Below are 15798 nucleotides of genomic sequence, written 5' to 3' on the forward strand. Positions count from 1 at the left end.
ATGTTATAGCTAGTACTAACAATCAAACCATACCATACCAACATGTTATAGCTAGTACTAACAATCAAACCATACCATACTAACATGTTATAGGTAGTACTAACAATCAAACCATACCATACTAACATGTTATAGCTAGTACTAACAATCAAACCATACCATACCAACATGTTATAGGCTAGTACTAACAATCAAACCATACCATACCAACATGTTATAGCTAGTACTAACAATCAAACCATACCATACTAACATGTTATCACTAGTACTAACAATCAAACCATACCATACCAACATGTTATAGCTAGTACTAACAATCAAACCATACCATACCAACATGTTATCACTAGTACTAACAATCAAACCATACCCTACCAACATGTTATAGCTAGTACTAAGAACCAAACCATACCATACTCACATTATAATTTAAAACTAGAACATCTTGAGTCACAAAGTGTAACACAAACCAATACAACACTATAGATAGTCTGTATAAAACCTTAAGACACTGAAGACCAATCATCCTCTAGGTTTTACACACTTACCTTCACTTTAACTTTCAAGATGTCTTCTGTCAAATTCACAGGCTCAGCTTTCATGGACCCATTTAATGATTCTATTTCAGGTTGGTCCTCTATTAACAACAATGGACTAGTTGCCTTTCTCTTCTCTCCACCAGTGGCAACATGTGTTTGTAAACTATCCTCTGGACTGGAAGTATTCTTACATAAAATCTCTTCTGACACGACAGATCCCACTAAACCTTCAGTAGTCTCCATTTTCTTCAGATAAAATACATAAACCATTATTTATCATCTTTCTCTCTTCAACAAACGATACAGAATAATTCCAAAACATACTCTATATCACATTAAATCACAATATTCTAAACTAATACATATTAAACTAGAAATCTGAACATTTCCCACAAAAACAAACAACTTTTTATAATTCCAGTATGTACAACTCATGAAGGTTAGGTAACTAATAGTTACAAACATAATATCCACTATTAACATAGGTTATAACACAATTATTTACCATCTCAACACTTCCTACTAACACAGCATACAACACAATTATTTACAATCTCAACAATTCTTACTAACTCAGGATATAACATAATAATTTACAATCTCAACACTTCCTTCCGGGACAGAATATAATGTAATAATTTACAATCTCAACACTTCCTGCTGAGACAGGATATAATGTAATTATTTACAATCTCAACACTTCCTTCCGGGACAGAATATAATGTAATAATTTACAATCTCAACACTTCCTTCCGGGACAGAATATAATGTAATAATTTACAATCTCAACACTTCATACTGAGACAGGATATAATGTAATTATTTACAATCTCAACACTTCCTTCCGGGACAGAATATAATGTAATAATTTACAATCTCAACACTTCCTGCTGAGACAGGATATAATGTAATTATTTACAATCTCAACACTTCCTTCCGGGACAGAATATAATGTAATAATTTACAATCTCAACACTTCCTGCTGAGACAGGATATAATGTAATTATTTACAATCTCAACACTTCCTACTGAGACAGGATATAACACAATTATTTACAATCTCAACACTTCCTGCTGAGACAGGATATAAGACAATTATTTACAATCTCAACACTTCCTACTAACACAGGATATAATGTAATTATTTACAATCTCAACACTTCCAACTGAGACAGAATATAATGTAATTATTTACAATCTCAACACTTCCTTCTGAGACATAATATAATGTAATTATTTACAATCTCAACACTACCTGCTGAGACAGAATATAATGTAATAATTTACAATCTCAACACTTCCTTCTGAGACAGAATATAATGTAATTATTTACAATCTCAACACTTCCTGCTGAGACAGGATATAATGTAATTATTTACAATCTCAACACTTCCTACTGAGACAGGATATAACACAATTATTTACAATCTCAAAACTTCCTACTAACACAAGATATAACACAGTTATTTACAATCTCAACACTTCCTGCTGAGACAGGATATAATGTAATAATTTACAATCTCAACACTTCCTACTGACACAGGATATAACACAATTATTTACAATCTCAACACTTCCTACTGAGACAGGATATAATGTAATTATTTACAATCTCAACACTTTCTACTAACACAGGATATAACACAATTATTTGCAATCTCAACACTTCCTACTAACACAGGATATAATGTAATTATTTACAATCTCAACACTTCCAACTGAGACAGAATATAATGTAATTATTTACAATCTTAACACTTCCTTCTGAGACAGAATATAATGTAATTATTTACAAACTCAAAACTTCTTACTAACACAGGATATTACTCAATTATTTACAATCTCAACACTTCCTATTAACACAGGATATAACACTAATATCTATAATCTCAAGATCTCCTATTAAAATAGGTTGTAAGGCTACAGAGGGTTTAGTACATTATATTAAAAGAAGTTTGAACTGAGAATCAAAGTTAATATGATATCTTGATGTAAAGTTAATTGTAAGACAAACTTGTTGACATTATGTAGGTTGTGATACACAACCAAAAACTGATTTTTATTTGAAAGGTATGAAACACTCCTTTCCAATGCAAAATATTTATGTAATAAGATCATAAAGCTGAAGTTCAGGTGAAAGTTTTAAATATTTCAATGACAGGAGTAAACACCATGCTTAATGACACTTGAAAATAAAGTAGTATTGATCAACCTGAATATGAAGAAAGAGATTTGTGACAAGTCATGCCCAATCCATGGTAAGCAAAGTGAAAATGTTTTGTGGATGAGAAACTATGAAAACAAAATTTTATTGCAAAAGCTGTCCAAGTGTTAAAGGCAACAGTGTGCAACATAAGAAGAATCTTAAGGAAACAATACCAAGGTCATACTTCTTGTACACCCAGGTCAAGTCACAAAATGGAGTGCCTATGAAGTTTAAACAGGCATTGTGAAACTGTTGTTCTCATACACAGACTGGATTATGGAAAGCATGCAGGGTGGAGGCATCTACAATTGACAAGGTAGTCTTACAAGGGAGCCTTTTGCAATGGAAACAGTTGCAAGGCTAATTTTAGGATTTAAGATCATCAGATAAAGCATGGCTGTACCTGGCAACACAGATTGTAATGATATAGAGAAATTCATTTTGTTTGTTATTCTAATAGTTCACTCAACCTCTGTAGTTCTTAAGATCACGGAATCCTCTAAAAACACAGTTTAAAAGACTTACAATCACATCATCCTCTGGTGAGACAGAACTATTCAACCTTGCTTTTTTCTCTTTCAAATTCAGTACAACAGCCAACTGGAAATTGAAAAAAAACAGCTACATCAGTAAACTATTTGAAATACAACCTGTTCAAAGTATGGCGGCAAGTTTTACACTAACATGTCACATGCACAAGCTACAACATTATGGTATAGTTATTTTAGTAACTAAAAACTGTTATCAGTGTTTTAAACTTTAAAACATATAACCTCAACCCTAAATCTTTAAATACAACATGTAACAACTTTAACTGGTGTTTTTATGTATTAAACTAAAAACATTATTAAATAAAGTCCTCACCTCTGGTATTGGAAGGGAAGTTGGTCGTGTCCGTCCATACAACACATAATACAGATCAACAATAGCACACCTAAGCTGAGAGTCATGTGAACTACCTGAACTAATAAAAATAAATTGTGCTGTTACTGCTTTAAAAAAACAGTCAGTTTTATAATATATCAAGACAAAACAACGCACTATTCATGGCCCCTTGGTCTGCAGAGAAATTTATTTTATCATAATCTGACAATAAACTATTTCTTTAAGAATCCCCAGCATGAAATGAACAATCTTCAAATTAATGCTCACCGCACTTCCCACCAGAAAACGTCACTTGTTACAGAAAGGTTTTGTTACTATTACAAACCTCTCTCTCCCTGCTACCCATAAGAAAACTTCACTTGTTACAGAAAGGTTTTGTTACTATTACAAACCTCTCCCTCCCTGCTACCCACCAGAAAACTTCACTTGTTACATGAAGGTTTTATTACTACCGTGTTTCTCCGAAAATAAGACAGGGCTTATATTAATTTTCACTCCAAAATATGACACTAGGGCTTATTTTCGGGGGATGTCTTATTTTGATATATTAAAAAAATGAAGTTACAAAGTAAAACTATTAAACTAACCATTTAAAATAAACTATTATTAAACTATTAAACTAACTGATTAATACTTAAACAAACTAATTAATTAACTATTAAACTAATTAATAAATTAATTTTTTTTTGTTTCTTTCCTCTTCCTGCCACTCTTAACTAGGGCTTATTTTAAGGGTAGGGCTTATATTAAAACTATCCCCAAAAATCACACTAGGTCTTATTTTGTGGGTAGGTCTTATTATCGGAGAAACACGGTATTACAGGCCTCTCTGTCTCTGCTACCCACCAGAAAACTTCACTTGTTACATGAAAGTTTTGTTACTATTACAAACCTCTCTGTCTCTGCTACCCACCAGAAAACTTCACTTGTTACATGAAGGTTTTGTTACTATTACAAACCTCTCTGTCTCTGCTACCCACCAGAAAACTTCACTTGTTACATGAAGGTTTTGTTACTATTACAAACCTCTCTGTATCTGCTACCCACCAGAAAACTTCACTTGTTACATGAAGGTTTTGTTACTATTACAAACCTCTCTGTCTCTGCTACCCACCAGAAAACTTCACTTGTTACATGAAGGTTTTGTTACTATTACAAACCTCTCTGTATCTGCTACCCACCAGAAAACTTCACTTGTTACATGAAGGTTTTGTTACTGTTACAAACCTCTCTCTCTGTGCTACCCACCAGAAAACTTCACTTGTTACATGAAGGTTTTGTTACTATTACAAACCTCTCTGTATCTGCTACCCACCAGAAAACTTCACTTGTTACATGAAAGTTTTGTTACTATTACAGGCCTCTCTCCCTTCTACCCACAAGAAGACTTCACTTGTTACAGGCAGGTTTTGTTACTGTTACAAACCGCTCTCTCCCTGCTAGCCATCAGAAACCTCCACTTGTTACAGGAAGGTTTTGTTACTGTTACAAACCTCTCTCTCTGTGCTACCCACCAGAAAACGTCACTTGTTACAGGAAAGTTTTGTTACTATTACAAACCTCTCTCTCTGTGCTACCCACAAGAAAACTTCACTTGTTACAGGAAAGTTTTGTTACTGTTACAAACATCTCTGTCCATGCTACCCACAAGAAGACTTCACTTGTTACAGAAAGGTTTTGTTACTGTTACAAACCCCTCTGTCTATACTACCCAACAGAATACTTAACTTGTTACAGAAAGGTTTTGTTACTGTTACAAACCCCTCTGTCTATACTACCCAACAGAATACTTCACTTGTTACAAGAAAGGTTTGCTACTGCTAAAAATATTTTTTCTAATAATAGGAATGCTTCATAAATGTTAAGAGATACCAATACCTGTGGTATATAAAACCTATTCTAATGAGGTGTAATGTGTTGATACAGTAGTTTGTATCATATCATACTGAGTCTGAATGATAGGTTTTTACACATCTTTCTTTGCTGACTCTTAAAGTTTCCCAACAACAAAAGTAATAGTGATTCTCATGGTAATTAACACATGACCTACTTGTATATCTGTTAATTGTAAAATATTGTAGTTCAGTATCATTGGTATTATATTTCACCAAAACTTTCTTTACTGGCCATACACGGGTTTCTTATGTGTTATCTTTAACAAAACTTTCTTTACTGGCCATACATGGGTTTCTAATGTGTTATCTTTACCAAAACTTTCTTTACTGGCCATACATGGGTTTCTTATGTGTTATCTTTAACAAAACTTTCTTTACTGGCCATACATGGGTTTCTTATGTGTTATCTTTACCAAAACTTTCTTTACTGGCCATACATGGGTTTCTTATGTGTTATCTTTACCAAAACTTTCTTTACTAACCATACATGGGTTTCTTATGTGTTATCTTTACCAAAACTTTCTTTACTGGCCATACATGGGTTTCTTATGTGTTATCTTTACCAAAACTTTCTTTACTAGCCATACATGGGTTTCTTATGTGTTATCTTTAACAAAACTTTCTTTACTGGCCATATATGGGTTTCTTATGTGTTATCTTTCACCAAAACTTTCTTTACTAACCATACATGGGTTTCTTATGTGTTATCTTTACCAAAACTTTCTTTACTGGCCATACATGGGTTTCTTATGTGTTATCTTTACCAAAACTTTCTTTACTAACCATACATGGGTTTCTTATGTGTTATCTTTCACCAAAACTTTCTTTACTAACCATACATGGGTTTCTTATGTGTTATCTTTCACCAAAACTTTCTTTACTAACCATACATGGGTTTCTTATGTGTTATCTTTACCAAAACTTTCTTTACTGGCCATACATGGGTTTCTTATGTGTTATCTTTACCAAAACTTTCTTTACTAACCATACATGGGTTTCTTATGTGTTATCTTTCACCAAAACTTTCTTTACTAACCATACATGGGTTTCTTATGTGTTATCTTTACCAAAACTTTCTTTACTGGCCATACATGGGTTTCTTATGTGTTATCTTTCACCAAAACTTTCTTTACTAACCATACATGGGTTTCTTATGTGTTATCTTTACCAAAACTTTCTTTACTAACCATACATGGGTTTCTTATGTGTTATCTTTACCAAAACTTTCTTTACTAACCATACATGGGTTTCTTATGTGTTATCTTTCACCAAAACTTTCTTTACTAACCATACATGGGTTTCTTATGTGTTATCTTTCACCAAAACTTTCTTTACTGGCCATACATGGGTTTCTTATGTGTTATCTTTACCAAAACTTTCTTTACTAACCATACATGGGTTTCTTATGTGTTATCTTTCACCAAAACTTTCTTTACTAACCATACATGGGTTTCTTATGTGTTATCTTTACCAAAACTTTCTTTACTGGCCATACATGGGTTTCTTATGTGTTATCTTTCACCAAAACTTTCTTTACTATTATACATGGTTTCTTATGTGTTATCTTTCAACAAAACTTTCTTTACTAACCATACATGGTTTCTTATGTGTTATCTTTACCAAAACTTTCTTTACTAACCATACATGGGTTTCTTATGTGTTATCTTTCACCAAAACTTTCTTTACTAACCATACATGGGTTTCTTATGTGTTATCTTTCACCAAAACTTTCTTTACTAACCATACATGGGTTTCTTATGTGTTATCTTTACCAAAACTTTTTTTACTAACCATACATGGTTTCTTATGTGTTATCTTTCACCAAAACTTTCTTTACTAACCATACATGGTTTCTTATGTGTTATCTTTCACCAAAACTTTCTTTACTAACCATACATGGGTTTCTTATGTGTTATCTTTACCAAAACTTTCTTTACTAACCATACATGGGTTTCTTATGTGTTATCTTTACCAAAACTTTTTTTTCTGGCTACACATGGGTTTCTTATGTGTTATCTTTCACCAAAACTTTCTTTACTAACCATACATGGGTTTCTTATGTGTTATCTTTCACCAAAACTTTCTTTACTAACCATACATGGGTTTCTTATGTGTTATCTTTACCAAAACTTTCTTTACTGGCCATACATGGGTTTCTTATGTGTTATCTTTAACAAAACTTTCTTTACTGACCATACATGAGTTTCTTATGTGTTATCTTTAACAAAACTTTCTTTACTGGCCATACATGGTTTCTTATGTGTTATCTTTACCAAAACTTCCTTTACTAACCATACATGGGTTTCTTATGTGTTATCTTTCACCAAAACTTTCTTTACTAACCATACATGGGTTTCTTATGTGTTATCTTTCACCAAAACTTTCTTTACTAACCATACATGGGTTTCTTATGTGTTATCTTTCACCAAAACTTTCTTTACTGGCCATACATGGGTTTCTTATGTGTTATCTTTCACCAAAACTTTCTTTACTAACCATACATGGTTTCTTATGTGTTATCTTTCACCAAAACTTTCTTTACTAACCATACATGGGTTTCTTATGTGTTATCTTTCACCAAAACTTTCTTTACTAACCATACATGGTTTCTTATGTGTTATCTTTCACCAAAACTTTCTTTACTACAAAACCATACATAAGTTTTTATGTGTTATCTTTAACAAAACTTTCTTTACTAACCATACATGGGTTTCTTATGTGTTATCTTTAACAAAAACTTTACTATCCATACATGGTTTCTTATGTGTTATCTTTAACAAAACTTTCTTTACTGGCCATATATGGTTTCTTATGTGTTATCTTTAACAAAACTTTCTTTACTAACCATACATGGTTTCTTATGTGTTATCTTTAACAAAACTTTCTTTACTGGCCATACATGGGTTTCTTATGTTATCTTTACCAAAACTTTCTTTACTGGCCATACATGGGTTTCTTATGTGTTATCTTTACCAAAACTTTCTTTACTGGCAACACATGGGTTTCTTATGTGTTATCTTTACCAAAACTTTCTTTACTGGCCATACATGGTTTCTTATGTGTTATCTTTCACCAAAACTTTCTTTACTCACCATACATGGTTTCTTATGTTATCTTTACCAAAACTTTCTTTACTGGCCATACATGGGTTTCTTATGTGTTATCTTTACCAAAACTTTCTTTACTGGCCATTCATGGGTTTCTTATGTGTTATCTTTACCAAAACTTTCTTTTTAATTATGGTTTCTTATGTGTTATCTTTCATCAAAACTTTCTTTACTAACCATACATGGTTTCTTATGTGTTATCTTTAACCAAAAACTTTCTTTACTTTAGCCATACATACATGGTTTCTTATGTGTTATCTTTCACCAAAACTTTCTTTACTGACCATACATGGGTTTCTTATGTGTTATCTTTCACCAAAACTTTCTTTACTGACCATACATGGGTTTCATATGTGTTATCTTTCACCAAAACTTTCTTTACTGGCCATACATAAGTTTTTTATGTGTTATCTTTAACAAAACTTTCTTTACTGGCCATACATGGGTTTCTTATGTGTTATCTTTACCAAAACTTTTTTTACTCATACATGGGTTTCTTATGTGTTATCTTTAACAAAACTTTCTTTACTCATTATATATGGGTTTCTTATGTGTTATCTTTAACAAAACTTTCTTTACTGGCCATACATGGGTTTCTTATGTGTTATCTTTAACAAAACTTTCTTTACTGGCCATACATGGGTTTCTAATGTGTTATCTTTCACCAAAACTTTCTTTACTGACCATACATGGGTTTCATATGTGTTATCTTTCACCAAAACTTTCTTTACTGACCATACATGGGTTTCATATGTGTTATCTTTCACCAAAACTTTCTTTACTGGCCATACATAAGTTTTTTATGTGTTATCTTTACCAAAACTTTTTTTACTGGCCATACATGGGTTTCTTATGTGTTATCTTTAACAAAACTTTCTTTACTGGCCATATATGGGTTTCTTATGTGTTATCTTTAACAAAACTTTCTTTACTGGCCATACATGGGTTTCTTATGTGTTATCTTTAACAAAACTTTCTTTACTAACCATACATGGGTTTCTTATGTGTTATCTTTAACAAAACTTTCTTTACTAACCATACATGGGTTTCTTATGTGTTATCTTTACCAAAACTTTCTTTACTGGCCATACATGGGTTTCTTAAGTGTTATTTTACCAAAACTTTCTTTACTGGCCATACATGGGTTTCTTATGTGTTATCAATTTTGATCAAGTGTATCACAAATTATTCTCTTCTCTCTTCTCATGTTATACAAATTTAAAAATATTTAAACATAAGCGTATAGATGGCTGCACTTTACATGTAAATTAATAAATTAAGATAATTCCTATAAGAACAATACATACATATATACACATATGTCACAACCTCCAAAAACAAAACTTAGATGAGTGAAATATAAAAGAGAACAACTGTTATAAATATCATTATATTGGACTGACTAACAAGAAACTTGTACAGTTCAAACACAACTATTAAAATGTTGGTCAACTGTATTCAGTTTTAAATTCACAGAAAAACAACATAAACAGTGCAGAGAAACATAATATTAACAACAGAAGGAACAATATCTTTCACAATCATCTTGAAATTTCTAGACTAATACTTTGTTTATTACTAATTTCAGTTTGTGATAAACTCATGTTAATATAATAAACACCCACTGTTCCATTAAAAACTAGTACATAGTTTTTATGAAGCAGGAGAAAATAGTAGGAAACATAAATAAGCTTTCTCTAGCTAAGAAATATCACAAAACAGTTTGACAGGATCCTAAGTCTCACTACACAGAATGAATCGCTTACTTCATGAGTTTCCACAATGTTTCCACAAGTTCCTCCGTGTTAAGAGAATTCTGGTCTCCTTTTTTGAAAGGAGGATTTTCTGTTAGAAGTCTGAAGATATACAATCTACAAGAAGACAGAAACTAAGTCTTAAATAACATTATCTTTCATCAAACTTTCATACATTCATAGTATTTATCTGTAAACTACATTCATAACTTCCCCTTACAATAACTGTAACTGTGATATATTACTATGTAACATCCACTATAGTATTTATCTGTAAACTACATTCATAACTTCCTCTTACAATAATTGTAACTGTCATGTGTTACTATGTAACATCCACTATGGTATTTATGTGTAAACTACATTCATAACTTCCCCTTACAATAATTGTAACTCTGATATATTACAATGAAACATCCACTATAGTATTTATGTGTAAACTACATTCATAACTTCCCCTTACAATAATTGTAACTGTGATATATTACTATGTAACATCCACTATAGTATTTATCTGTAAACTACATTCATAACTTCCTCTTACAATAATTGTAACTGTGATGTATTACTGTGTGACATCCACTATAGTATTTATGTGTAATCTACATTCATAACTTCCCCTTACAATAATTGTAACTGTGATATATTACTATGTAACATCCACTATAGTATTTATGTGTAAACTACATTCATAACTTCCCCTTACAATAATTGTAACTGTGATGTATTACTGTGTGACATCCACTATAGTATAGTATTTATCTGTAAACTACATTCATAACTTCCTCTTACAATAATTGTAACTGTGATATATTACTATGTAACATCCACTATAGTATTTATCTGTAAACTACATTCATAACTTCCTCTTACAATAATTGTAACTGTGATGTATTACTATGTGACATCCACTATAGTATTTATCTGTAAACTACATTCATAACTTCCTCTAACAATAATTGTAACTGTGATGTGTTACTATGTGACATCCACTATAGTATTTATGTGTAAACTACATTCACAACTTCCTCTTACAATAATTGTAACTGTGATGTGTTACTATGTAACATCCACTATAGTATTTATCTGTAAACTACATTCATAACTTCCCCTTACAATAAATGTAACTGTGATGTATTACTGTGTGACATCCACTATAGTATTTATCTGTAAACTACATTCATAACTTCCTCTAACAATAATTGTAACTGTGATGTGTTACTATGTGACATCCACTATAGTATTTATGTGTAAACTACATTCACAACTTCCTCTTACAATAATTGTAACTGTGATGTATTACTATGTAACATCCACTATAGTATTTATCTGTAAACTACATTCATAACTTCCCCTTACAATAATTGTAACTGTGATGTATTACTGTGTGACATCCACTATAGTATTTATCTGTAAACTACATTCATAACTTCCCTTACAATAATTGTAACTGTGATATATTACTATGTAACATCCACTATAGTATTTATCTGTAAACTACATTCATAACTTCCTCTTACTGTGATATATTAATAATTGTAACTGTGATATATTACTATGTAACATCCACTATAGTATTTATCTGTAAACTACATTCATAACTTCCTCTTACAATAATTGTAACTGTGATATATTACTATGTAACATCCACTATAGTATTTATCTGTAAACTACATTCATAACTTCCCCTTACAATAATTGTAACTGTGATGTATTACTGTGTGACATCCACTATAGTATTTATCTGTAAACTACATTCATAACTTCCTCTAACAATAATTGTAACTGTGATATATTACTATGTAACATCCACTATAGTATTTATCTGTAAACTACATTCACAACTTCCCCTTACAATAATTGTAACTGTGATATATTACTATGTAACATCCACTATAGTATTTATCTGTAAACTACATTCATAACTTCCCCTTACAATAATTGTAACTGTGATGTATTACTATGTAACATCCACTATAGTATTTATCTGTAAACTACATTCATAACTTCCTCTAACAATAATTGTAACTGTGATGTATTACTATGTAACATCCACTATAGTATTTATCTGTAAACTACATTCATAACTTCCTCTTACAATAATTGTAACTGTGATGTGTTACTATGTAACATCCACTATAGTATTTATCTGTAAACTACATTCATAACTTCCCCTTACAATAATTGTAACTGTGATATATTACTATGTAACATCCACTATAGTATTTATCTGTAAACTACATTCATAACTTCCTCTTACAATAATTGTAACTGTGATATATTACTATGTAACATCCACTATAGTATTTATCTGTAAACTACATTCATAACTTCCCCTTACAATAATTGTAACTGTGATATATTACTATGTAACATCCACTATAGTATTTATCTGTAAACTACATTCATAACTTCCTCTTACAATAATTGTAACTGTGATATATTACTATGTAACATCCACTATAGTATTTATGTGTAAACTACATTCATAACTTCTTACAATAATTGTAACTGTGTACTATTTATCTGTAAACTACATTCATAACTTCCTCTTACAATAATTGTAACTGTGATATTATTACTCCATGTGACATCCACTATAATTGTATTTATCTGTAAACTACATTCATAACTTCCTCTTACAATAATTGTAACTGTGATGTATTACTATGTGACATCCACTATAGTATTTATCTGTAAACTACATTCATAACTTCCCCTTACAATAATTGTAACTGTGATGTGTTACTATGTGTAAACTACACATCCACTATAGTATTTATCCACTATGTAAACTACATTCATAACTTCCTCTTACAATAATTGTAACTGTGATGTATTACTATGTAACATCCACTATAGTATTTATCTGTAAACTACATTCATAACTTCCCCTGTACAATAATTGTAACTGTGATGTATTGCTATGTGACATCCACTATAGTATTTATCTGTAAACTACATTCATAACTTCCTCTTACAATAATTGTAACTGTGATGTGTTACTATGTGACATCCACTATAGTATTTATCTGTAAACTACATTCATAACTTCCCCTTACAATAATTGTAACTGTGATGTATTACTGTAACATCCACTATGTGTAAACTACATCCACTAATAGTATTTATCTGTAAACTACATTCATAACTTCCCCTTACAATAATTGTAACTGTGATATATTACTATGTAACATCCACTATAGTATTTATCTGTAAACTACATTCATAACTTCCTCTTACAATAATTGTAACTGTGATATATTACTATGTAACATCCACTATAGTATTTATCTGTAAACTACATTCATAACTTCCCCTTACAATAATTGTAACTGTGATATATTACTATGTAACATCCACTATAGTATTTATCTGTAAACTACATTCATAACTTCCCTTACAATAATTGTAACTGTGATATATTACTATGTAACATCCACTATAGTATTTATCTGTAAACTACATTCATAACTTCCTCTTACAATAATTGTAACTCTGATATATTACTATGTAACATCCACTATAGTATTTATCTGTAAACTACATTCATAACTATACAATAATTTAACTGTGATATACTACATGTAACATCCACTATAGTATTTATCTGTAAACTACATTCATAACTTCCCCTTACAATAATTGTAACTGTGATATATTACTATGTAACAACTATAGTATTTATCTGTAAACTACATTCATAACTTCCCTCTTACAATAATTGTAACTGTGATATATTACTATGTAACATCCACTATAGTATTTATCTGTAAACTACATTCATAACTTCCCTTACTTACAATAATTGTAACTGTGATATATTACTATGTAACATCCACTATAGTATTTATCTGTAAACTACATTCATAACTTCCTCTTACAATAATTGTAACTGTGATATATTACTATGTAACATCCACTATAGTATTTATCTGTAAACTACATTCATAACTTCCTCTTACAATAATTGTAACTGTGATATATTACTATGTAACATCCACTATAGTATTTATCTGTAAACTACATTCATAACTTCCTCTAACAATAATTGTAACTGTGATGTGTTACTATGTGACATCCACTATAGTATTTATCTGTAAACTACATTCACAACTTCCTCTTACAATTGTAACTGTGATGTTGCTATGTAACATCCACTATAGTATTTATCTGTAAACTACATTCATAACTTCCCCTTACAATAATTGTAACTGTGATGTATTACTATGTAACATCCACTATAGTATTTATCTGTAAACTACATTCATAACTTCCCCTTACAATAATTGTAACTGTGATATATTACTATGTAACATCCACTATAGTATTTATCTGTAAACTACATTCATAACTTCCCTCTTACAATAATTGTAACTGTGATATATTACTATGTAACATCCACTATAGTATTTATCTGTAAACTACATTCATAACTTCCCTACAATAATTGTAACTGTGATATATTACTATGTAACATCCACTATAGTATTTATGTGTAAACTACATTCATAACTTCCCTTACAATAATTGTAACTGTGATATATTACTATGTAACATCCACTATAGTATTTATCTGTAAACTACATTCATAACTTCCCCTTACAATAATTGTAACTGTGATGTATTACTATGTAACATCCACTATAGTATTTATCTGTAAACTACATTCATAACTTCCCTTACAATAATTGTAACTGTGATATATTACTATGTAACATCCACTATAGTATTTATCTGTAAACTACATTCATAACTTCCCCTTACAATAATTGTACAATAACATCCACTATGTAACTGTAAACTACATTCATAATACAATATTACTGTGATGTATTACTGTGTGACATCCACTATAGTATTTATGTAACATCCACTATAGTATTTAATTGTAACTGTAAACTACATTCATAACTGTAAACTACATTCATAACTTACAATAATTGTAACTGTGATATATTACTATGTAACATCCACTATAGTATTTATCTGTAAACTACATTCATAACTTACAATAATTGTAACTGTGATATATTACTATGTAACATCCACTATAGTATTTATCTGTAAACTACATTCATAACTTCCTCTTACAATAATTGTAACTGTGATGTATTACTATGTAACATCCACTATAGTATTTATCTGTAAACTACATTCATAACTTCCCCTTACAATAATTGTAACTGTGATGTATTACTATGTAACATCCACTATAGTATTTATCTGTAAACTACATTCATAACTTCCCCTTACAATAATTGTAACTGTGATGTATTACTATGTAACATCCACTATAGTATTTATCTGTAAACTACATTCATAACTTCCTCTTACAATAATTGTAACTGTGATATATTACTATGTAACATCCACTATAGTATTTATCTGTAAACTACATTCATAACTTCC

General features: G+C 30.5%; 1 protein-coding gene across 4 annotated transcripts in view; it reads right to left on the reverse strand.

The window, feature by feature from the left end:
• Positions 1-15798, reverse strand: part of Taf2 (TATA-box binding protein associated factor 2) — a 99144-nt gene that overhangs the window by 5135 nt on the left and 78211 nt on the right. For all 4 annotated transcript variants that reach the window (XM_076484825.1, XM_076484823.1, XM_076484826.1 and 1 more), the window contains 4 exons: positions 10399-10503; positions 3610-3709; positions 3271-3345; positions 549-785 (listed from right to left, as the gene is read on the reverse strand). In XM_076484825.1, coding sequence (XP_076340940.1) covers positions 549-785; positions 3271-3345; positions 3610-3709; positions 10399-10503 — 517 coding nt within the window. The remainder of the gene's footprint in view (positions 1-548; positions 786-3270; positions 3346-3609; positions 3710-10398; positions 10504-15798) is intronic.

This window comes from Tachypleus tridentatus, unplaced genomic scaffold (assembly GCF_004210375.1).
Source record: "Tachypleus tridentatus isolate NWPU-2018 unplaced genomic scaffold, ASM421037v1 Hic_cluster_1, whole genome shotgun sequence".
Lineage (NCBI taxonomy): Eukaryota > Metazoa > Arthropoda > Merostomata > Xiphosura > Limulidae > Tachypleus > Tachypleus tridentatus.